A 25,927-nucleotide genomic window follows, 5' to 3' on the forward strand; every position below is an offset into this window, starting at 1 on the left:
CAGGAGGATCAAAGAAGATCTAAACTTGCCTCCGAGTACTGGTACAATCAGGCCCTGTCCACACGGCAACGGATTCAGGTGACTCCGATACAATTGCTTATCGTTTAGGCCTGGCGTCCACACGGCACAGGCATTTTGGGTGCCCAAAACGCAATCTTTTTGAGAACGGGTTCCAGAGTGGAAAGATCTGGCAACGTTGCCGTTGTGAAGTCGTCTGGATGAGTAGAACGGATTTGTTTACGATGACGTCACAACCACATGACTGTGAGTGCTTCACGCCGGGTAGAAGTGTAACGAATATCACCAGGAAAAAGCCTTACAGAGCACTAGTGAGAGTGAAACACGAGCTTGGATATTATTATTATTATTATTATTATTATGTTCAGTGTTAGTTCACAGTAGTAATGCAAGAAGCAGAATAGTGACAGTAATAGTGAAGCAAAAACATGCAATTGTACAAACACTGCAGCTCTACAGCAAAATATTCATTTATGAAATGGTCCAATTCTTAACACCAGTAGTGCCAATGATCATCTCATTGCGATGCGAGTTGTCAACAAATCCTATAACTTGGTTCATGAAACGCGCTTACAAAATATTTTCACTGTGAATATTTATTGTGTAATGGTGCAATCCCGCCAGCAAAAATAGGGGAAAAAAGGAGCGATCTCACCTCTTCAGATGTTGATTTAAGTCCGACAATACATTCCTCAAAAAGGGCGTAGAGGAGCAAATTAATCCAATTTATTCCGGACCATTAAAGACGCCGCCTTCTGCGTAGAATCATATGTCATCCTCGCCGCCATATTGGAGAGGTCAAAGCGGAGAATAAAGATTAGCTGCGTTTAACTGTAGCAACAGGTTTACCGTCCAAACGAGATCGCATGGGATAACCTTTCACAGGTGAGAAACAACAAATTAATCCATCAACGTGTATCATTCAATTTATTCCGGACCATTGAAGACGCCGCCTTCCGCGTAGAATCATACGTCATCCTTGCCGCCATATTGGATAGGTCAAAGCGGAGAATAAAGATTAGCTGCGTTTAACTGTACCAACAGGTTTACCGTCCAAACGAGATCACATGGGATTACCTTTCACAGGTGAGACTGGAAAAATACTGTTCGTTGTATTTGGTCATTATAATGTAATTTTACAAACAGATTTTCCTGACTTTGTGGCTAATATGAAGTCTCGCGCATAATAGTTTATGCGCATGCGTCCTTACTTCTTCTATTGTTCTGGTGTCTCCGAAGGGACCATCTTACAGCGCCCCTAGAGGTGTGGCATGTGTATTGCATCGTTTTCAGCAAGCGTTGCGTTGCCATATGGACCTGATATTTTACGGATTGTTGCCCATTTGGACGCGATATATTTTTAAATAACATCTCGTTGCCGTTGTCGTGTGGATGTAGCCTCAGACGACGTCTATGTGAAGCCAATCTACCAGCAAGAAGCCCCCGCAAAGTCCCATTGTTAAAGAAAAGACATGTGCTGAAGCGGCTACAATTTGCCAAAGAACACATTGACTGGCCTGAAAAGAAATGGCGTAATATTTTGTGGACAGATGAAAGTAAGATTGTTCTTTTTGGGTCTAAGGGTCACAGGCAGTTTGTCAGACGTCCTGCAAACACAGAATTCAAGCCACAGTACACAGTGAAGACTGTTAAGCATGGTGGTGCAAGCATCATGATATGGGGATGTTTTTCATACTACGGTGTTGGTCCTATTTACCGCATACCAGCGATCATGGATCAGTTTGAGTACATCAGGATACTGGAAGAAGTCATGTTGCCATATGCTGAAGAGGAAATGCCTTTGCAGTGGGTGTTTCAACAAGACAATGACCCCAAACACACCAGCAAGCGAGCAAAATCATGGTTCCAGACAAACAGCATCCAACTAATGGAGTGGCCAGCACAATCCCCGGACCGCAATCCCATAGAAAACTTGTGGGCTGACATAAAAAAAATGCTGTTCATGAGGCAAAAGCAAGAAATGCAGAGGAATTGTGGAACGTAGTACAATTGACCTGGGCTGCAATACCTGTTGACCGTTGCCAGAAGTTGGTCGACTCCATGCACCACAGATGCAAAGCAGTTATCAGAAACCATGGTTATGCAACAAAATATTCGTTTAGGATACTCAGCAAAGTTGAATTTTCAAGAATTTCTTAGTTTGTATGGTACATTTTTGAGTTTCCAAAGAAAGATGTCAACATCGCTATTTTTTTGAACATTACATTTCTTGACTTTCTGTGAAATATTATGAAATGTAATTACTTTTTCCAATTTTCTTGCTTTGAAATAGAATGTGCAGTATGCCCAATGCATGTGTTCATTAAAGTACAATTTATTTGAAGAATTTTGACATTTACTCGCCTTTTTAAAGACACTGCTATTATTTTGAGCACAACTGTACATATGGCAACGCAACACTTGCTGAAAATGATGCAATACGCATGCCACACCTCTATGTGCGCTGTAAGACGGTCCCATCGGAGACACCAGAACAATAGAAGTAGGACGCATGCGCATAAACCCCTTCTTCTACCCGGTGTGAAGCACTCTCTGGAACAAGCACACAAGAAGAAGATGGCTGCGACTACACGAGGAAATCGTGCCTTCTGTGTGCACAAATTAGTTTTATTAGTGTGCATAGTTTTATATAACTTAATTTTCTTATTGTGTGTGAACATTTTGAAAAGCATTTTTATATAACTTTTTATATTGTGTGTGAACATTTTGAAAAGCAGTCTTGTCCAATAAAAAAATAAAAAAGAAATTCAAGAAATGGTTCATCTCATTATCTCTAGCCGCTTTATCCTGTTCTACAGGGTCGCAGGCAAGCTGGAGCCTATCCCAGCTGACTACAGGCGAAAGGCAGGGTACACCCTGGACAAGTCGCCAGGTCATCACAGGGCTGACACATAGACACACAACCATTCACACTCACATTCACACCTACGCTCAATTTAGAGTCACCAGTTAACCTAACCTGCATGTCTTTGGACTGTGGGGGAAACCGGAGCACCCGGAGGAAACCCACGCGGACACGGGGAGAACATGCAAACTCTGCACAGAAAGGCCCTCGCCGGCCACGGGGCTCGAACCCGGACCTTCTTGCTGTGAGGCGACAGCGCTAACCACTACACCACCGTGCCGCCAGAAATGGTTCAGTTACTTGTTTATTTAAAAGAAAAGCTGTACACAAAAGTGAATGCAATGCAGTGGTTCATACAAAACGGCGAGAGTGCTGCTTGTTCTAGTCATGTGGTTGTGACGTCATCGTAAACAAATCCGTTCTACTCATCCAGACGACTTCGCAACGGCGCCGTTGCCAGATTTTTCCACTCTGGAACCCGTTCTCGTTTTGGGGCACCCAAAACGCCGGTGCCGTGTGGACGCCAGGCCGAAACGATAAACAATTTTATCAGATTCACCTGAATCCGTTGCCGTGTGGACAGCCTCTCAAGTAGTCTCAACCAGTGATGTCATGCTTCATCACCCATTTATGTTACCCTGTCATACATAGATAACTTAGCTTCGTCAATCATATCATCCAACAACACACTCTTGAATGTGAATATATACTCCTGTTCGGTCTACAATAAACTGAGAAACATCTCTGAACAGCTGTGTCTCTGCCAGTGACTGTTTGCTCCCAGATCAATCCATGAGGCAGAATCTCTTCGGCGGCAGAGGTCTACCTTCTGAGATCATACTTTGTCAATTCAACCTTATTCGGTACAGACAGATCAAAACCTACCAATCTTCTAGATTACTGTTAAACAAACCCACCTTTTTGGTATGGCTGAAGGCTTTTTTTTTTTTTAAATTAAACCATCAGCCATAACAGAGAAATTGGTTGATCTTAATACCAGAGGTGGACAAAAGTACCCAACTTCATTACTTAAGTACAGATCCCACTGGTCAAACGTGACTCCGATACAAGTGAAAGTTGTCCAGTCAAATTTTTTACTTAAAAGTACTTGCTTTTAAAAATACTTACAGTGAGAGTAAAAAGTATTTGATCCCTTGCTGATTTTGTTGGTTTGCCCACTAATAAAGACATGATCATTCTATACTTTTAATGGTAAATGTATTCTAACATGGACAGAATATCAAAAAGAAAATCCAGAAAATAACTTTAAAAGAATATATATTAATTGATTTGTATTTCATTGAGGGAAATAAGTATTTGATCCCCTAGTATGCATTAGGAGTTCTGGCTTTCACAGACCAGTAAAGCTGGGCAGACACTGTGCGATTTTTGGCCCGATTTTTACACGATTTTCACTCGTGCGACTATTTTGGAGATCGGGCCGAGTTTTGGCTCAATCGTGGGTCTCGGATCGTGTAGTATACATGGGGTAACGACAAGCGATTAACACCTCACAACCTCCTCCTGATCGATCGGATGAAAATCAAACCTGTTTGAAATCCTGGTCGCCCATCGTGAGGCTATCGCACTGTTGAAGCAGGGTCACGAGCCGATTTACCTCAACCTGTCACACTACACATGCGAACACAGATACGGAAGAGAAAATAAACACTGAGCAGCACTTCCGGTCTCCTCCTCTTCTTTTTCACGTTGCAGTTCCAGATACAAGAATCCGACGAGTCGTGTATGGAAGTACAGTGTGAGCAGTCAGATCGCATCCGAGCATCGGATTGTATAGTGTGAGAACAGGAATCGTAAGCTGCGTGCTGTTTACCCCTGCGATTCACTCGTACAGTGTGAGCAGCAGCTGAATACCGCGATTGAAAAAAAATCGCACAGTGTCTGCCCAGCTTTAGACACTCCCAATCAACTTGTTACCTGAATTGAAGACACCTGTTCTAACTAATCACCTGTATGAAAGACACCTGTTCACAGAATCAGACAGATTCCAAACTCTCCAACATGCGTAAGACCAAAGAACTCTCTCAGGACCTCAGAGACAGGATTGTTGACCTGCACAAATCTGGAACGGGCTACAAAAACATTAGCAAGATGCTGGGTATTAAAGTAACAACCATTGGTGCAATTGTGAGAAAATTTAAGAAGTATAACATGACCATCAATAGACCTCGGTCTGGTGCTCCACAGAAGATTTCACCTCGTGGGGTGGCATTGATCATGAGAACTGTGAGAAATCGGCCTGCAACCACACAGCGGGAGTTAGTGAATGACCTCAAGGCAGCTGGGACCACAGTCACCAGGAAAACAATTGGCAACACTTTGCGCCGCAATGGATTAAAATCCTGCAGTGCCCGAAAGGTACCCCTGCTTAAGAAGGCACATGTGGAGGCCCGCCTAAAGTATGCCAATGATCACCTCAAAGATGTACAAAGTGATTGGGAGAAGGTTCTGTGGTCAGACGAGACCAAAATTGAACCATTTGGCCTAAACTCTACTCGTCATGTGTGGAGGAAGAAAAATGCTGCCTATGACCCCAGGAACACCGTCCCCACCGTCAAGCATGGAGGTGGAAGCATTATGTTTTGGGGGTGTTTCTCTGCCAAGGGCACAGGGCTACTTCACCGCATCAGTGGGAAGATGGATGGAGCCATGTACCGTGCAGTCCTGAGGGACAACCTCCTCCCCTCTGCCAGGAAGTTGAAAATGGGCCGTGGTTGGGTCTTCCAACATGACAACGACCTGAAGCATACAGCAAAGGCAACAAAGGAGTGGCTCAAGAAGAACCACATTAAGGTCATGGAGTGGCCCAGCCAGTCTCCGGACCTCAATCCAATCGAAAATCTATGGAGGGAGCTGAAGGTCCGAGTTGCCAAGCGACAGCCCACCAACCTTAATGATTTAGAGAGGATCTGCAAAGAAGAGTGGGCCAAAATTCCCCCTGATGTGTGTGCTAACCTTGTGGTTAACTACAACAAACATCTGTCCGCTGTGCTTGCAAACAAAGGCTTTGCCAACAAGTATTAAGTGCTTTTGGCTAGAGGGATCAAATACTTATTTCCCTCAATGAAATACAAATCAATTAAAATATATTCTTTCAAGTTATTTTCTGGATTTTCGTTTTGATATTCTGTCTCTCCATGTTAGAATACATCTACCATTAAAAGTATAGAATGATCATGTCTTTACACGCCTTCTGGTGCATTCACAGCTCATAAATTACTCACCATTTCCCTGTAAAATACTTGCAAAATATGTATGAAATTTCCCTCCAGATGTGTGCGCTTGGCTTTCTCAGTTACCCTCTGTAGTACGCTGCCTGGCTTGGTAACACAACTACATGCGCTACGGTGTGGTCACATGGTCCGGCTCAGCCAATCAGAGCACGAAAATCAATCAACAACTATGGCACCGCTTCCGGTCACGTTAGACCCGAATCGAAGACAATTTTGTGGTGGAATAATTGGATTTGCAGCAAATTATGGGCAGCCGGTGCAGACCGTCTGTGCAGGCAGAGAAAACCGCCAGCGCTTGTGGACATCGCTGCACATGGCAGCCATCTTGCATACATGAAGTTACTGTGAAGCTCCATAAGTCTCTCTGACATTACAAGATAATAGTGCCATTTAAGTGCGAAGGTTAAGTTTTATTTCTCAAACAAGATTCCTGATATTTCTCATGGAAAAAAAAAAAAAAGAGAGAGACTCACATACCCCTTTTCCACCAAATCAGTTCCAGGGCTGGTGCTGGGCCAGCGCTGGTGCTGGTTCACAACTCGTTCAACTTGCGAGCCAGCTGAGAACCAGTTTACTTTTCCATAGCTCGCAGTGCTAAAGGAAGCCACGTCATTACGTCGTTGTATACGTCAGTTACGTCGCTACGTTTGCATAAACCTTGGCGCGAATATCGAAGCAAAAACAACATGGAAGAAGCAGCAGCAGCAACGACAACAACAATAATAATGGATGACTTCGCGTTTGTACAGCTGCTGCTTCTCGTCGCTTAAAAATGGCGATCTTTCGCGGTCTTGTTATTGGTCTTAACAACTCCGCCCCAAAACGTCCGCTGACGTAAGCGGTTCTTTCCTCTGGCCCAGCAGAGAGTTGGTGCTAGCCTGGAACCGGTTTTTCTGGCCCCAGAGCCAGTTCTTTGTCAGTGGAAACAGAAAACCCGGTTCCAAACTAAGCACTGGCCCCGAACTAGTCTGATTAACACCAGACCATATCACAAGTGAAATATGGTCTGGAATCCACCTATTGAATTTCTCGTAGGGGAGGTGTGGTTTACGATTGTCAACGGCCGTTTATTGGACGTTGCGAATGTCTATCATTTGGCGTATACGTAGCCCATGGCCAATCATGGCAGTTGTACCCGGTGACGTAGTTAGAGCGACGAGGAAGACAGAGGCGAAGAAGAGAAGGAAAGAGAAAGAGAAGGCAAAACAAAACTGTTCTTTTTTTAAAACAAACTTTCGCTCTAAACTACTCAGAACAGTGTCTAAAGCTTGATCGAAAGTTTGGTTCGTATCGCTCGCCGCCATGTTAAATGCGATCCGTAAACAGTCCCAAATAAACTACAAGCTTCCGTTTGTCAAGTAGTACGCGTCACCGTCTTTCCACCCCTCCCCACTCTCTGATTGGCTCCCTAACTCAGGCGAGCCTTTAGACCATAGTTTCCATGCTGTCTTTTCAGATCGGAACGATTGTGCAAAGCAGCATGGGATTTCCCAGGCTAGCCCCGAACCAGCCCTGGAACTGCTTTGGTGGAAAAAGGGCAACTGATGCTTTTTCAAAGCAGAACCCTGCCCAGGTCCCAAGTCATTATGTACTGAACACAGTTTGCGGCGCTCCAGATATACATCACGCCACGAGATTTTTGTACCAGATGCACCGTTTACACAATGCGTAGAAATGACATTGAAAAGCGCCGTAAAAGTGGTACATGTATCCCGTAGGAGCGCTACAGAGGTGATTATTCGTTGATAGTTACTAGATCAGTCAGCGAAAACAGTGCAAGATATCGCGCGCTTTCCAACGCCATTTCTACGCATTCTATAAACAGAGCATCATACGACATATCATTACAAATTTACTTTTGGACAAAAGCCTCACAATAAACATCGCAATCAATATATAAAGGTTTAGGACTAGGTTTCAGTTTAAAGATTAAACCTTGCTGAATGAACTGGATAACAGGCATTTTAGTCAGAAAGTCAACACACCCTTAACTTACGAAAAGGCTCGAGGAATAGATTTTTAATGTACAAGCATGAGCTGCAGTGGATGACACTTTTAAACCAAGTGTTAGTTTATACACACACAATTCACATTTAAAACCTTTCAGACATGTACAAGTCAAATCTATTGGAGTTTTTTTTTTTTTTTTAAATGGTTTAATTTTGCTCTCCTAATTGAGAATCATGGTCACGAGATGTGTTCTTACTGACAAAGCAATAAGCAAATGGAGAACTTGCTTTCAAAAAGCTAGTACATCATTCAGAGCAGCCTTAGACGTTTGACCTAGCTGTGTAGGGTGCTGTGTTACCCGGTGCTGGGATCACTGTCTCCAGGTGGCTTTGGTCCAGTTTGAGTTTGTCCCCTGAGTCGATCAGCTTTACTATAGCTGTGTATTTGTCCTGCACCTCCTGTAAACACACACTTCTTACAAACCTTTATTTACTCCAATAAATCACGGAGACATGGAACGCTCACAGTGCTGACTGACCCGAATGACTGCTTTCTTCTTGTAATACTTGTCTCCCAGCCTCTTGGTGATGACCTTGACCACTATGTTTGGACGAATCCAATTGTCTGACCTCACCGATTTCTTCTTCTCCTCCATCTATAATTAATCAGAAGAACACAAACTCTAGATTAGGGGTTTGGGGATCTCCGACTGAGGCCATACAGCCTGCACCATATACAAACGTAATAAAGCCATGTACATTTAATGTAGCCATCACTTTGATACAAAAACAGTAGAGCTGGTTTGATCGGAGGTGATCGGATTTGATGCAAAACAGTACGATTTTAATGGAGTTGGAAAAGGGGAATACTAAACCCACAATACCAGTCAAAAGTTCGGACACACCTTCTAATTCATCGTTTGTTTCACGGTGGTGTAGTGGTTAGCGCTGTCGCCTCACAGCAAGAAGGTCCTGGGTTCGAGCCCCGTGGCCGGCGAGGGCCTTTCTGTGTGGAGTTTGCATGTTCTCCCCGTGTTCGCGTGGGTTTCCTCCGGGTGCTCCGGTTTCCCCCACAGTCCAAAGACATGCAGGTTAGGTTAACTGGTGACTCTAAATTGACCGTAGGTGTGAATGTGAGTGTGAATGGTTGTCTGTGTCTATGTGTCAGCCCTGTGATGACCTGGCGACTTGTCCAGGGTGTACCCCGCCTTTCGCCCGTAGTCAGCTGGGATAGGCTCCAGCTTGCCTGCGACCCTGTAGAACAGGATAAAGCGGCTACAGATAATGAGATGAGATATTTCATGTCTTAAAGTAATGATGGATGTCATTAACCCCGCCGACAGTAGTCGGAGGGGTTATTATTTTCACCTGCGTCAGTCTGTGTGTGTGTGTGTGTGTGTGTGTGTGTGTGTGTATATCTGTCTCTCTGTCTGTGTGTCTGCAAGATATCTCAAGAACCAATGGATCGATTTGGACCAAATTTTGTACGTGTTGCCAATCACCCAGGAAGGAAACCATTAAATTTTGGAGGTCAAAGGTCAAGGTCATGGCAGAACTTCGAAATTTTCGCCCAATGTATTTTAATAGGGAAAAGGCGGGGTTTGCACTCGTTAGAGTGTCCCTGTCTAGTTTCTCTTAAATTAGTTGAGTGATTCTTGACATAATATGGATTACTACAGTTGTGGAATAGGGCTATTTACTGTATTATTATTATTATTATTATTACTACTACTACTACGACCACCACCACCTCGCCCAGGACGGAGTCCACCAGGGGGCGAGGTATTGTTTTTGGTCGGGTTTGTTTGTTTGTAAACAATGTTACGGGAAAACGGCTGGACAAATCTTCATGAAACTTTCAGGATAGATGGCCGTTGGTCTCAAATAGAACCTCCAACATTTTGGGTGCCATCCGGCCAAAGTCAAGGTCACAGTGACCAGGTAAAAAGGTAATTTAAAAAAAAAAAAAAAAAGGAGCCCTCAGCTCAGACTGCTGCCTCGGAAAGACTCCACCCACAAACATGCTGATTGGATCACTACATGCCTCATTTGCATACACTGCTGTCACTGGATGGCTTTAGTTCGTTTACATACGCAAAGGATGGGGTTTTGGCCACACCCACTTTGTTGATTTATTACTATAAATATAAATTATAAATAAATGGACTAGACTTAAAATTGCTTTCAGACACATTTATGCTTATTACAGAGGGAAAGTGCGTTCCACTGAGCTTCCACTGTCTGTACTTTATACTATTCTACTCTCACCTCTTACAGTTTTTGAAACTGAAACCTCCGAACCGAGGCTGACGTACACACGCTGTCGCAGGGGGCGACAGAATCAGAACCATGTTTATTGGCCAAGTATGTTCACACACAAGGTCAAAATCAAGGTCAAAGTCACCAAAAAGGTCAAAAGTGTTTTCGCGATATCTTCCTTCATATTCATCGTAAGTGTTACCGGGTGAGGTTTGTTTTGCCTGGCAACACTTCTTGTTATTATTATTATTATTATTAACTATTTGATCTCAAATGCATTAAGGCGGCAAGAAATTGCACTAATTACCTTTTGATGAGGCACCTGTTAATTGAAAAGCATTCCAGGTGACTACCTCATGAAGCTGGTTAAAGGGCTGATGACACGAACATGACTCTATGCAATTTCTTAAATAAACTATACAACATGGCAAACATGTTAGATTTCTGTTATAATTATGTGAAAAGAAGCTGTTGTTACGCAAATATCCAACTTTTAATTGCACAGCGCAAGAAAACTGGGTCCGTGGCTCGCGGCCATGTTGTGACGTCAGCGGAAGAACACGCTGCGGTTCACTGGCTGTTCTACTCAGTGGAAATGGCGCATGAAAACGCCGGTGAACTCTCTAGCTCTTCCTCTTCTGGGAGTCTAGAATTGTGTTGTGAGTGGGGTAGATCGGAAGAATCAAGTGATGACGAACACGGGTGCATCCAACCGTACAGGTTTGAACCTGTTACTGTGCAATCTGAGAGCGACTCCGACCCCGAGATGGACAGCGGACAGGCAGACAGCCCAGCATTGAACACCACAAGGTTGGATAACAAGGATTGGTAGGTCAACCCGTATTTGTTCAAAATGTTACGGAATCAATATTTTAATATTGTGTATTGTTGTCTTGCATGTGTAAACACTGCTTATATTATGTAAGCCGTATGCTACACTGAATACATAGTTCCTAATGGCGCATGCAAACGGCTAACATAATAAGCTTACGACTATGCCTGATCTGTGATACATTTAGGATAATATTGGCAGGCACGTCTTCTAGTTTATGGCTTCTTAGTTTTATCCTTGAATGAAGCAAAATATTTGATAACCTACATCAGCGTAAGCAAATGACAATCTGTAGCCTACTTGTCTGGCCAAGTTAGCTTTCCCCTCAGTGTTTGCTTTGAGAAACAAGCTTTCACAAGCAAATACATGACTGATATCATGCCGACTTTATGATTACATTTATGATTATCATGAATGTGTACTCTATGATGTGTACTCTATGAGCGCTCTGGAGCGAGTCACTTCCAAGATGGCCGCGCAGACCGCATGGTTACTATTTTTAGCATCATGTCGGAGCACTCTATAGCTCTATGTACCTTTATCTTATGTCGTTTCTCAACACATGTTCTGACAGTTGGACTGTCTTTGGAGGAGTCGCCTTGTCCCAGGCGACTGCTGGATCCGGCATAGCTACTAGTAGACCCCCTCCGGAATACTGTAGGCACTGCTGATGGTAGCAGCACACGTTTGTGCTGAACTGAACACCCAAGAGATTCCTTTAAGCTGGGAAGGGTGTCAGAACAATCCAAATCGAAGTGTTCAGAGCACAGGACGGATGTTGGTGAGGGCTCCCACTTGTCACGAGTGCGCCTGACTTGCTTCACCCACTTCGCATGCAGCTCGGGATCTCTGGGAAACTTGAATAAACTTACCCCATCCTTGTGGGTTTTGGAGCAAAAGCCGGCAACACAACGCGAAGGCATAATAACTCTCTCTCTCTCTCTCTCTCTCTCTCTATCTATCTATATATAATAATGTATAATAATAATACTAATAATGATAAACTGAACACCTCTCGCATCAACAACAAACTGGTAAGTTAGGAGGAAGATTCTTTCGCTGACGTCATATAGCCCCTCCTCCTCTTTCGTCTCCTGGGTGCTGCAGCCCCGTCAAATTTGCCCAAATAGCTGCGTTTTTTATCATAACTTGTAAAATAGGTGCCTTCGTGAATTAATATATGGATCATCGGGAATTACTTTTTATGTTATAAAACATCGCCAAAGATGTCAAAAACGTGTCATCAGCCCTTTAAAGATAATGCCAATAGTGTACAAAGCGTCAAAGTAAACACTGCCTACTTTGAAGAACTTAAAATATGTAACATTTTTAACACTTTTTTTGTTTACCGCATAACATATGGAATTATTTCATAGTTTTCATGTCTTCAGTGTTGCTCTACAAAGCAGAAAATAGCCACAACACAGAAAGACATATGAATGAGCAGAGTAGGGGTGTACGAACTTTTGGACAATACTATGTAACTAAAGTGGTCTGTAAATTATACTATATTGCTTGTTGTGGTCTCGGTTATCGACTCCAACTCAAAGACGGATTCCTGACTTGGATCAATGTTCTGAAGGTTTGCAGTAAATGTTAAGACACTGAAAAGCAGCGATAAAGCAGGCACCTCATACGATCAGGATAAACCGAACGGGAAATGAAGAGCTACCTCCATGATCTCATCGAGTGCCGATTTCTTTCTCTTCTCCTTGGAGTCGGCACTGTGAGACACATCTTTTCTTTTAGTAGAGGCTACCACTTTAAGCGCATTTGAACCCAGAGATATGCTGTGGAACAGAAAGAGGAAGGTTTAAAAAAAAAAAAAAATAAATAAACCGACAATACGGACATCTAAAACATCCTAAAACACAAGTTTGCATAAATGTACTATAAGTGGAGTAATGTTCCTGGAACTGAATGCAACCTTGCTTTCGCTGGGCCTAAAGAGGAGGAGGAGGAGGAGGCGCTACCAGCCAAGTTGAAGGCAACTTTCTCTTCTTCATTCTCTCTCTTCAGTTCAGTAAACACGGGCTCCTCCTGCACATATAGCACGCCAACGTACGTTAAAACAGAACCTCTCAGAGCATCTCTCTCCATCTGTCTCAGTTTCTCTCTCTCTCCGTCTGTTTGCCTGTCTCTCCCTCCCTCCCTCCGTCTGTCTGTCTGTCCGTCCGTCCCCGTCTGGGTCTCTGTCTGTCCCCATCTGGGTCAGTCTCTCCCTCTTCCTGTCTCAGTTTCTCTCTCTCCATCTGTCTGTCTGCTTGCCTGTCTCTCCCTCCCTCCCTCTATCTGTCTGTCTGTCCCCATCTCTCTCCATCTGTCTGTGTCTCTCTCCCCATCTGGGTCTCTGTGTCTTGGTCTCTCCCTGACTGTCTGTGTCTCTCAGTCTCTTCCCATCTGGGTGTCTGTCTGTCTCGGTCTCTCCCTGACTGTCTGTCTCTCAGTCTCTTCCCGTCTGGGTCTCTCCTTGTCTGTCTGTGTGCGTCTCTGTCTGTCTCAGTCTCTCCCTCTCCCTGTCTGTCTGTCTCAGTCTCTCCGTCGGTCTCGCGCGCTCTCTCTCTCTCTGTGTCCGTCTGTGTCTCTCTCCCCATCTGGGTGGGTGTCTGTCTCAGTCTCTCCCTGACTGTCTGTCTGCCTGCCTGCCTGTCTCTTCCTGTCTGTGTCTCTCAGTCTCTTCCCGTCTGGGTCTCTCCCCATCTGGGTGTCTGTCTGTCTCTCCCCGTCTGGGTCTCCCCCTCTCTCTCCGTCTTTTTCTCTCTCTCTGTCTTTGTCTGTCTGTCTCTCTCTCTCTCTGTCTTGCACACCCACCTCCGGCTCCTTGCCCTCTCGGCCTCGTCTCACTTGTTCTTCAATAAACTTTGCGCTGCGCTCTTCATCGTCCAGATCCTGCTTCTTCTTCCTCTCCAGCTCTTCCTGCCTGCGGATTGTTTCTGGGTCACGATCAATGTACTGAATGTACCATCCTTTGGGCGTCTCGTCCACTTTACACAAACCTACACAAGGAAATGTGCAAAGTAAAAGGACGCAAGACAGACAAACATCGCTGAACTGATTCAATCTGTCCTGGTCTTATAATAATCACAGAATGATGGAGGGGTTTTCGACTCAGCTCCGTGTTTACCTTCTCTCCCCAGCCACTTGGTGAAATCGGTAAGCGTCTCCCACTGAGTGGAGTTCATGTGAACGTGCTCCCGATTACTGATGTACTCATTATAGATGATATTATTGTGAACTCGTTTTGTTCCTTCAAGAACAAAAACAGATATAGGCATTATACAATGAACAAACGCTGTGAAATGTGAATAAGTTTTCTATTTGTGACTATTTAGGAAAAAAGTGTAGAGTAATCGAACCAAAACGTCGTCTTAGCAGCTCCAAAAAGTCATGCTTGAACTCCCTGTGAAGAAGAAACACAAAGAAATGCTATTAACACAAGTCTGAGCTTTAAAGATCTCAATGTAGGATTATAAAATCATGCATCCACCCCGACTGAGCCAGAAACTAAAAGAATGGTGCTTTTCCCACTGGTCACTTTTAAAGTACCAAATATATTTGCTCCCGCCTCAAAACTGCCACCAACACGACTTAATGTTCTCCGAGACACGGCTAGAAGTACCGTCCATTTCTGACTGGTCATACATATTGCACCATACAACATGTGATACCACATTAAACTGACAAACAGCAACATAAATCTATGAGGAGTACACAGGAACTAACTGTATCTGCTAAAATAACGTTAACCCAAATGACTGACGTCTTTGCTTTTATTGTTGTCACTTGACCATTCCTGGTGTCTATTCTTCGTGTGCACGGGACGTCATAGCCAATTATGCACGAGGCTTTAAAGCAGAAGCCGTCCATGTTGGAGGATCTACACAAACTCACGCGGCGCACATTTACTATAGAAGATACGCTCGAGAGATTGTTATAATCAAGAATTCCTTTAGTTTCTTGGCTATGCCGACTCTTTGTGCTGTAATTGGATGCGGGCACAACTCTATTCGAGAGAAGGGGACTTATACGCTCTTTAGAATTCCAGCAATTATAAATAATCAAGGAGGAAAAACGAGAGAGTTGTCCACAGAGTGTAGAAGTCACTGGCTGTCCAACATAAACTGGGCTGATTGAAGTGATGAGAAAGCAAAAACCACACGAACCTGCAGTGAACATTTTATCAACAGTAAGTGCTACAAACTAGTTATTAATGAAAGATCGCTGTCTCTCTCTCTCTCTCTCTCTCTCTCTCTATCTATATATATATACACACACACACATATATATATATGAGTGATTCCACGCTTATGGATACTGAAATGGGGACATGAACTTATTTTTAAAAATTCACCTAAAACCATTTCTTTTTTTACCATCAGGTCACAAAACATGTAATCTTTAATGAATGATATGTTAAAAGATAACTTGAATTTTCTGAGATGTAATAAAAACATATTTATATGCCAAAGTCAAGCCTATGAGTTCCAAAATGATGTCTGTTACATTACTTCTGTTACGATTGTCCATCTCGCGTCTGTTACAAATTAATTACAATCTAGCTATATACCATGTTAATCTTATTGAAAGAATGTGTAGGTTTATTCTACTACACATGTTTATTAATTATATTTGCTAAAACATCACCTTCCTATGTTTCAAAAAGTAATTCTACATTGTTAAAATTGAGAATCTATATGTCCACAACACTTCTGTTACGTTCTGACTTTGGCATATAAATATGTTTTTATTACATCTCAGAAAATTAAAGCTATCTTTTAACATATCATTCATGAAAGATTACATGTTTTGTGACCTGATGGTAAAAAAAAGAAATGGTTTTAGGTGAATTTTTAAAAATAAGTTCATGTCCCCATTTCAGTACCCATAAGCGTGGAATCACTCATATATAAATATTGGATCGTTTAATAGCCTGGTCGTGCAGAAACTCATCGTGATCATTGAGCGTCTGAGCCGACAATCAAAGGCTTCTACGATTATTTCATTTTAAAAAGAGCTGTATATAATTTTTGACGACGCTGCTTTTATTTTACTTTTTCTTTCCATTAGGGAAACCAGCTGATCGACAATTTTACAGATCCAGACTGGGCTCCGACACAAAATATGGGCCGCAACAAAATCAAAGATGGTACTAAAGCAGTAGCTCGAAACGCAAGGCTTAGGCCATGTACACACGTAGCCGGGTATTTTTAAAACCGAACATTCCCCCCCCCCCTCCATTTATAAAAATGTTTTATCCACACCACCTCGTCTTCGAAAAAAATCCCTTCCACACATAACCGAACATCTGCGTTTTCAATCACATTCATAAGCATTCCAAACCTGTAGATGGCATTATTTCCCCAAATCCTACCCCCTAATCACATCAGAATAGCCTTCTGTTGGCGTCACTTCCGCCTAAACATAAAACATGACGCCAAGCTCGTTCGTCTGGACAGACTCGGAGACAGAATTGCTTCTAAACACAGTTTTGGAGTATAAACTTCAAAAGACGCAAGAAAACGTTGATTGGGAATCTTGTCAAAGCAAATATGTGGACATATTGACCCTGTTTTTGGAGCAGTAGTTGGGCTTCTAAAATTAAACATGTAAATAGCACCTGCACAATAATTAACGCTTTCAAGGCACTACTCCGATCCATTACTCTTTGTCCATGCTTAATCTGGCTTCTGCAGTAAACAAAGGTCGCACGTTTACGTCAGGGCAGATTTGTTGTCATTTTTTTGGCGCAGATTGTGACGTTCTAAAACGCAAAACTCCGGTTATCTCTGTCTACACGAAAAGGCATACACGGAGTTTTCAAAAATCTTCACTTTGCCCGGAGTTTTTTTTAAATATTCGTTTTTGATGTGTTTTCATGTCGATGACAGGCCAAAACGTAGAAAAATATCTTCGATTTAGCAGATACCCGGCTACGTGTGGACAGGGTCTTACAGAGCGCAGGACAAAACGCAAAACGATTGAAGAATCTTCCCAAACGATCACAGAGTCAGTCCAACAAGATTCAGGTTAACCCACTTCCTCAAATAGTGCAGCCTCCTCGCCCGGTGAGCGCTCTTTTATAACAATGTTACACAGTGTGTTAGATACCGATCTTCTGAAGCAGTCAAAATGATTGTTTGTAAAATAGATTTGAGAAATTACTTCTAAACGGAACTCTTGGAAGGGCCGTCCAGGGAGTTAAAATGAGTCGAATAAGTTACGTTATCATTTGGAACACTGTTTACCAGGGCTTTGAACCAGAATTTTTTTCCTATTGGTTCGTTCCGAACAGAAACGGAATTTTAACGTTTCCGGTTTTGGGTTCCACCATTAAATAGACGTTCCCGAACCGGTTAGAACAAAAAAAATTTCGTTCCCGGAACGGTTAATTACGTTCCCTGTCAGCTGTTTAACAAATGGCTATAAAATTATGTCTCTGTCTCATCCAGCTTAAGCCAAATGTAGGCTAATTCTATTACAACCTTCATTAAATAAGACAAGAAATAATTCAAAACAATTATTTCAGATGTTGGGGATTTGGATTCTCAGTATGTCTTCCCATCTACACAAACAGAAAAAGTGCCAAAAATGAAAGAGAATTCGTTTAGTGTGTTACCAAAGGCTAGTCAGGCCCTATAGAGGGCTACCGCATGACGTCACCGCGCCGCGAGATTTTGTTAGGCGCCATATTGGAAGACCAAGTACACATCTATGCAAGTACATACATACATAAAACAAACTACACCTGAAATGTAGCCAGGGCCGGTTCTGCCCTAATCTGGACCCGGGTGCAACATCGCGCAACCCCCCCCCCCCAAAAAAAACAACACCAGTCTAAATCAGGACAACCATCACATAACTATAACTATAAACATTTTATATCAACTATTTTAACTAAATGGGCTATAATAAATAAGCCTGCAGGCAGCCACGGCGGGCTGCCTCAGAAAAGTAACCATTCAATGACAACTGAAAGCCTGCAGCCACGGCGGGCTGCCTCAGAAAAGTAACCATTTGTCCTACCTTAAAACTCGTTTTGCATTTTCTGCCTCCTTTTTTGTATTTTCAACCCTCCATTTATTTTCTTTCCTTTTCTGAAAACCCGATTTGTGTCCAGACATTTTGTTCTGCTACCAACGAACTAACTCGTCAGGTCTCGTCTCGTCTCTCGAGCCCGCGATGATTCCCGTGGGAAGGGCAACAACTGATACATTTTTACAAACAGCCAATAGGGAGGTTGCAACGTTCAGGCTGCTCTTTGCTCAGACACTAATGGAGACGTGATAGTAGTCCACCCTCCCGCTCTCTCCATTCAGTCAGCGAACGTCACACAGGAAGTGAACCCCAGCGGGTCATAGAAACTTGCGCAGGAGAAGAATGGCTTTTTTATTTGTAGGCTACGGAAACTTTGAGGAACGAAATAAAAAACGGTATTAACCGGTTACCATTATTTTTAATAAGCGTTTCTGTTCCGGAACATAAAAAAATAAAGTTTCTGGTTTCGTTTCTGTTCCATGTGAAATAGAAAAAGTTCCCGGTTTTCGTTTTCGTTCCTTGAACCGGTTCAAAGCCCTGATGTTTACAGACGCTATATTGTATATCCTCCGACATGGCGGCGGTCAATGACGCGAGCAGTTTCGGTCATGTGGTTGCAAATGAAGAATACAGTTTGAGGAAAAGGAATTCGAGCAAGAACCTCTAACCTTCCATCTCGATAGTAATAAAGGGCCATTCAGGTCTCCTGTAGATCTCAAGTAGAGATTTATTCATCATTATAACTACATACTGTGTACGGTACACAGTGAGGAGAAATAGCGCATCTCCTGGACGCAAGGTGGAACATATGGTACGTGCGTGATGAGCACAATGCTGACAGGACAAAAATGAAGTGCAACAGGAATACAGAAGCATGCAGGGATGGGGAGGGGGTAATGGGAAACCGCGGGGACATCATAAAGCATGGTACGTTACAATAAGACACTGACATTATATTAAAAACACAGCAAGGTCCACAGACTTGAATGAACTGTCGCGTGACATTCTGAGCACCTTGAGCCACCTTTAGTGGCAAAACAAGTGCCTCTTTTTTTTTTTTTTTTTAAACACATGAGTGGTGCAGCTTTGATTTGGTTTCAGACAGCTCTCAGTAAAACGCAGATATTGGGTTTGTTTTGGTAGCAAAATAATTCCAAGGCTTTTAGCAACCAGTCAGTGCGCTTACATGCACATCCAAATCGAGCTGCTGTCGGTAATCGAGCAAAGGGTCCCAGCAGGGGTGCCAGAGAAATCCAATCCTGCATGCACGCAAGGAAATCGAGCTATTGTGTGAGGTGCATTGTGCACCCGAGCCACAGGTGGCGCTACACTCCCCATCGTGTTGGTACACTTCCGGTTGTCATCATGAAGAGCTATTCAAGAGTGTAAACGAAGTTATCAGCAGTGTTGCCAGATACTGCTGACGTTTTCCAGCCCAAAACATGTTCAAATCCGCCAAAATGCACTTAAAATCGCCCAATCTGGCAACACTGGCCAGTTCCGTGTTCACAAGTTCCGTGCTCAAGCTGTTAGGCTTGCTCTAATAGACTGTATGGCTACAAACTGTCCTGCGCAGACCACTGTTTTGTAAGATAACTTATTTTGCACAATTGTATATTTTTCTAAAGTCCATTTTTTGCTTACAAAAAAATATTTTTTTTTGCTTACAATTTAACTTGTCTTAATAAACACACAAAAAGTTCAACTGTTTTGTTTTTATTGACATTCTTCAGATGTTGGACACACACACACACACACACACAAACAAGTCACTGTATTTGTGTGTATGTACACAATTCACAGCTATGCAACAGCTGTACAGATGTATTTGGTGATACAGTAAGTGAGCTAAATTTTAACAGTGCAAACAATGCCATAAAAAGAAAAGATTCATGCTGTTGTCATGATTCGTTGTCATGCCGACCGAGGCTGTTGTGTTTCCCGCTTGTGGTCTCGTCACTCGTCACTTCCGGAAGGGGCAGCGCTGAAGTAAGTAGCTAGACTACGTAGCTCGATAGGGTTTACATGCACTAAGTAGCTCGGCTACAATCGCATAATCTAGGTCGCGTAGCTCGATTACGAGAAATCCAGTTCGGTTCGATTTCAGCCTAGCTAAGGTGTTTCCATGGCATTTAGAACTTCGATTTCAGTCAAGCTACGGCAGAAATTCGATTTTCTCTATGTGCATGTAAACGCACTGACTGACAGGACACTAACGTGCAGCATTCATTCGCTCATTCATTCATTCATTCACTGATGCCCCTTTTCCACCAAAGCAGTTCCAGGGCTAGTTCGGGGCCAGTGCTTAGTTTGGAACCGGGTTTTCTGTTTCCACTGACAAAGAACTGGCTCTGGGGCCAGAAAAAACGGTTCCAGGCTAGCACCAACTCTCTGCTGGGCCAGAGGAAAGAACCGCTTACGTCGGGGGGGGGGGGGGGGGGGGGGGGGGGCAGAGTTGTTAAGATCAACAACAATTGCAAGACCGCAAAAGGTCGCCATTTTTGAGTGACGAGAAGCAGCAGCTGTACAAACGTGAAGTCATCCATTATTGTTGTTGTTGCTGCTGCTGCTTCTTCTCCGTGTTGTTGTTGCTTCGATGTTCTCGCCAAGGTTTATGCAAACGCAGTGACGTAACTGACGTACTGTATACAGCAACGTAATGACGTGGCTCCCCTTAGCACCGCGAGCTATGAAAAAGCAAACTGGTTCTCAGCTGGCTTGCAAGTTGAACGAGTTGTGAACCAGCACCGGCCCCGAACCAGCCCTGGAACTGATTTGGTGGAAAAGGGGTATGGGTGAACTGGAGCCAATCCCAGCTGACATTAGGCGAGACATTAGGGATACACCCCGGAGAGGTTACCAAGCAATCACTGGGCTAACACAGAGAAACAGACAGCCATTCACACTCACATTCACACCTATGGGCAATCTAGAGTAGCCAGTTAAAGCATATACGCAGAGCCATGGCCTCACTTAAATTTAGCCCATGTTTACATTAGACCGTATCAGCGGATCATCAGATTAACGTTTTTAAAACGATTAGTGTGCACACAGCAACACTAATACACGATTTGCGTGCACACAGCAACGCCAATACACGGATACGCTCGGCTCCGCAGGCATCCTGCGCTCCAAATCACTCCGCCCTGAACAGCGAGTGCCCTCTGGAGGGTGCGCACTCCGGCCCTGTGCAGCTCACACAGCGCGCGAGTGAAGTGCACAAGCTGTGATTCGGGACTGAGCCGCTGTGTGTGTGATCCCAGTGCATATCACTTACCACTTGCAAGTGGAAGGATGGCAAGCCTAAAGACAATCATAACTACACAATGGGCAGTATTTGCATCAGTATTTGCAGTATTTTCATAATTTTATACTCTTTAATGAAAGGTGATACAAGGCGGAAGTCCGCGCCATTTTTCAGCAGTCGCATCACATGACCAACGCCAGCGAATCAGGAAGGTGGATGTCACAGTGACGTTGTCCAATGAGACGCCAGCTAGGGCTGTGCCGATAGACGATGCCATCGTCCATCGACGATGGTGGTCATCCATCACGATGGAGAGCCACCATCGTGATACCACGCCCCCTCCTGTCATAAACATGCATATACGGTATCATCTGGGCCTATTTAACCTAAAAAGTTAGTTTTTTGTTAGTTTAGTTAGTTAGTTTTGTTTAATATATAAATATATTATATAACATATATAAATACATAATTATATAAATCATTATAAAGTAATATTCTATTACCACTTGTTCACGTAGGCTATGGTGCAGGGACGTGCTAGTGAACATAACGTGGTTACACAAATACAGTATGCTACTAATAATAAATTTCGACTTCATTTTTTAGCCTACACTATACTTTTAATGTAAAATTTGTCATGTTGTTCAAACAAATAGCCACTATTAACAGTCGGGAAATATTTCACCTTATCAAACGGCAGTGAAGCGCAGACTTCGGCAGAAGTCAAATAACTTTAATCTGGTAAATAGGCCTACTTTCAGACTCAAAATGGTCCACTCTAAGCCATAATGTCAAACCAAATGGAAGAATGAAGGTGATTCTGATAAATGTAAAGACAGTTAAAAAAAAAAACAATATTAAATCATGATTTTAAAAGCTGGCGCAATAATTCAAACACTAATACATTGGAAAAAATTAGCGCGTTCAAGTGCGCACTAAAGGCCGAAACGCATCTTCAATTGATATGGTTATAAACAATGAGTAATAGCTTAAGTGTAGTTTCTTCTCATAGTTTGAATACTAGTCTTTCATTGTTGGAGCAGATTAATATCTTACTGTGATCAGTGAGTGCTCGGGGAGGTTCATTTCCACCTGCGCTTTGCGCAGCTCATTTCTCCGAAGCCAGCTGTGCGCAAACGCAGTGTTGACTGCTCGGCAAACTCCAAACGCTCGGTCTGTACTGGCCCTCTGTTGCGCAAGCGAGTTGGTTATGGCCAGGTTCAAATTGTGCCCAAAACAACTTAACCACGGCCATTTCAATTGCCTGATGGCTGTGACAATATTCGCCCCGTTGTTGCAGGCGATCTTTTTCTCCTCTATTTTCCATTCGGCAAGTGTCTCGCGCAATGCGTCTTCTAAATTGTCCGCTGAATGTGTCTCTGGCATGAAACTCGTCTGCAGGCATTTGGACTGCATTGCCCACTCTCGGTCCACATAATGTACGGTAGCTGACATATAGGGCATCATGTTGCAGCTGGACCACATATCCGTTGTCAAGGCCAAATATTCCACATCACCGAGCGCTTTTTTTTCCTTTACGTGCCAAAGCCTCGGATGAGTATCTAATACTTTTAATAATAATAATATTAATAATAATAATAATATATTTAATAACGTGGTATTAAAATCCCCCCGCCCGCCCACGATATCATCGTCCATCACGATGTTTGCACTGTAAACATCGTCGATGCCAATTAAGGGGACATCGCACAGCCCTAACGCCAGCTAGAGCTCAGCACAGCGTATCCGCGTATTCTCAATGTTTACACAGCACCGGAGCTGACACGATCTGGATTGAATACGTGGACGCTGGCGGATTCCCGTTTCCCGGCGTTTCCAGGCGGTTTAATGTAAATGGACAGTGCATCCGCGAAGAAAACGAGACAGATACGGTCTAATGTAAACTTAGCCATAGAAATGCCTTGAGACCTCAAGAACGGCACAGGAATAGTTGTAAGCGTTAACAATAAATCTAATATACGGTAGTAATTTTTACGATTAAAGTGATTCATATAGGTAGCGGTCTGAGTGAATGACCTTGACATCCATAACGTCACAGCAGGAAGTCTATCGGTCTCATCGCCATTTCCGCTATACTAAAACACAGAGCTGACTGCAACTCCGATCCTCCATTTTGAGCCAATTTATCGCCATGACACGTAGACGTGCTGCTGGCGGGTGCAGCAACACAACAGAAGGTGGATTTACGTTGCATTCATGGCCCAAGAATGTTCAAACTGCAAAGATTTGGATGCGTTTTGCAAGAAGTTCACGGGCACATTGGGCGCCTATGAAGTGGTCTCTCCTCTGCTCTGCACAAGACTCGGATGAGACCTCTGATCCGTTGAGGAGCGTTGGCTATAAGCCCGTATTGAAAGAGGGTACAGTACCAATAACTCAAGTAAAACATGAAAAGGAAAGCATTTTTTTTTCTTTAAACTGAGTTCAGTTGTACCAGTTCTCCCGGAGCGTGAGCCGAGGGTTGTTGATAAAACCCGGGATGGAACATATCACTCAGGCAGCGACCTCCCTGCGGTTGTTGCTAAAACTGATGACGTCCCGTTCCGTCCCGGGTTTTAGTAATTGCCTGAGCCAAGCAGTAATGGCAGAGTACTCAGTATGGAGAAAACAGAGAATAAGTGTAGCAGCAGTCTGATTCCTAAACTGGATATTGCTGCCATCTCTCCCTTACATGGAAGAAGCGAATGAACAGAGAACTGAACGAACAACTGAAAGTCAGATTGTTTCAAAACAAATCGGCCACAAGCTGGGCCTTCAAGAAGCGAGAACGCAGACGGGTAAGCTCCGACTCTCATTTGGATATAAAACAACAAAAACACCATGTTGTTTACCTGCATTTAGATTAATACATGCAACTTGCATTGTGTGTTTAAGTTCCTGGTGTAAGATTATTTAATTTGCTTCAGAATGTGATCATCTCAGTTCATCTGATTATTTAATTAGCCTTTTACGTTTTATCAGTGAAAATGCATGCATGTACATGTATGTTGCATATGTTATAACACCTATCCTGTTTTAATGAGAGTCAACCCACAATCAGTGAAGTCAGATCAGTCTTAGTTGAGCGAGTCGGTAACGGGATTTCTTACTTTCACCAAAAATTTTTTATTTATATGACTTTGGTCTATAGCTGTAAAAGGCCTCGGCCTTAAAACCGGTTCCCGCTGTGACGTCACGCACTCAGGGCTGGCTGGCTCAGCGGGGCAGCTCGAACGCCAACTTTGCGGTCGATTTTAACTCTCAAAAATATATATTTTATTCCCATTTATGCAGCATACAAAAGTCAAGGATGGAGATACCATCCACTCAGAAATGTGTTTAAAAATAAAGGGTCTGCTTTAACTTCATCCACATGTCTTTGGACTGTGAGAAGAAAAAACCTGAACACCCTCAGGAAACCCAGAAGACGTGAGGTGTTGACACGTTAGACATGCACATTTAATTACAGGTACTGCTTAACTTTAAGAAGAAATTTACTCACTCTGAAAAGAAGTCCATAAACTGGTTGGGATTCTCAGAGGCCAGCAGCAACGCCCGCTGGTGAGACTCAGACATGCAGTGGCACTTAAACCCGTTCTGCCAGACAGAAGCATTACACACACAGAGAGGAAATGTGTTCATTATTAAAGCATCAACAAAAAAAAGCATCCTGAGGAATACTTATGAAAGGAAGACTGGGACGAAGAAGCAGTGTTGGAATTAAACTAGGTACGTTCAGTCAAGTACTGTACTTAAGTCAAAAGGTACTTGTACTTGACTCGTTTCCATTTTATGCAACTCAGATGCAGAATAATTTTCTGAAATTTAACGCAGATAAAACAGAAATCACGCTTATCGGCCCCAAATCTCCACTGTCCAAATCTTCTAGCTTTAGTCTTAACATTAACTGTGCACTTGTTAAATCTTCACTTGTTATCAGAAACCTTGGGAATATTGCTCGAACCCCTCACTCAACTTCAATCCCCACATTAAATCCCTCACCAAGACTGATTTCTTCCACCGCCGGAACATTGCCCACCTTCACCCCTTTCTTTCCACTAGTGATGCTCAAACTTTGGTCCACTCCTTCATTACGTCCCGCTTACATTAAGGTCCGGCTCAGAAACTGGGTACTGTGGGGGTCCCCCACTAAATATACTCAGTCAATAAACTATACGGTTTTGAATGGTGATGTTGGTTTTAATTTGAAATAAAATGATGAAAGAAATAATACAGATAAAACTAAATCTTTGATGTGAATACTCTATTCAGAATTTGGCAAAAATTCTGCAAATTCGTGGAAAAATGGCGGCTTGATCTGGGACATGATAAACGGTTGACTACATCGCATTCCCTGAAAAAGGTTGTAGTCCACTGAAAAGTCTACAGTTATCACTAATTGTATTTTAAGTTGTAACTTTATCCACCTAAGGATTGGTGCGCTCACAGAATAATCATAACCGTAAT

At 43.2% G+C, this 25,927-nt stretch overlaps 1 protein-coding gene across 1 annotated transcript in view; it reads right to left on the reverse strand.

Moving 5' to 3' along the window:
* Positions 1-25,927, reverse strand: part of kin (Kin17 DNA and RNA binding protein) — a 43,476-nt gene that overhangs the window by 11,275 nt on the left and 6,274 nt on the right. Inside the window, exons 2-9 of the mRNA XM_060902988.1 lie at positions 24,963-25,057; positions 14,535-14,578; positions 14,303-14,425; positions 13,990-14,174; positions 13,106-13,218; positions 12,851-12,968; positions 8,627-8,743; positions 8,447-8,546 (exon numbers count right to left, since the gene is read on the reverse strand). Coding sequence (XP_060758971.1) covers positions 8,447-8,546; positions 8,627-8,743; positions 12,851-12,968; positions 13,106-13,218; positions 13,990-14,174; positions 14,303-14,425; positions 14,535-14,578; positions 24,963-25,057 — 895 coding nt within the window. The remainder of the gene's footprint in view (positions 1-8,446; positions 8,547-8,626; positions 8,744-12,850; positions 12,969-13,105; positions 13,219-13,989; positions 14,175-14,302; positions 14,426-14,534; positions 14,579-24,962; positions 25,058-25,927) is intronic.

The sequence above is a fragment of the Neoarius graeffei genome, chromosome 21 (assembly GCF_027579695.1).
Source record: "Neoarius graeffei isolate fNeoGra1 chromosome 21, fNeoGra1.pri, whole genome shotgun sequence".
Classification (NCBI taxonomy): domain Eukaryota; kingdom Metazoa; phylum Chordata; class Actinopteri; order Siluriformes; family Ariidae; genus Neoarius; species Neoarius graeffei.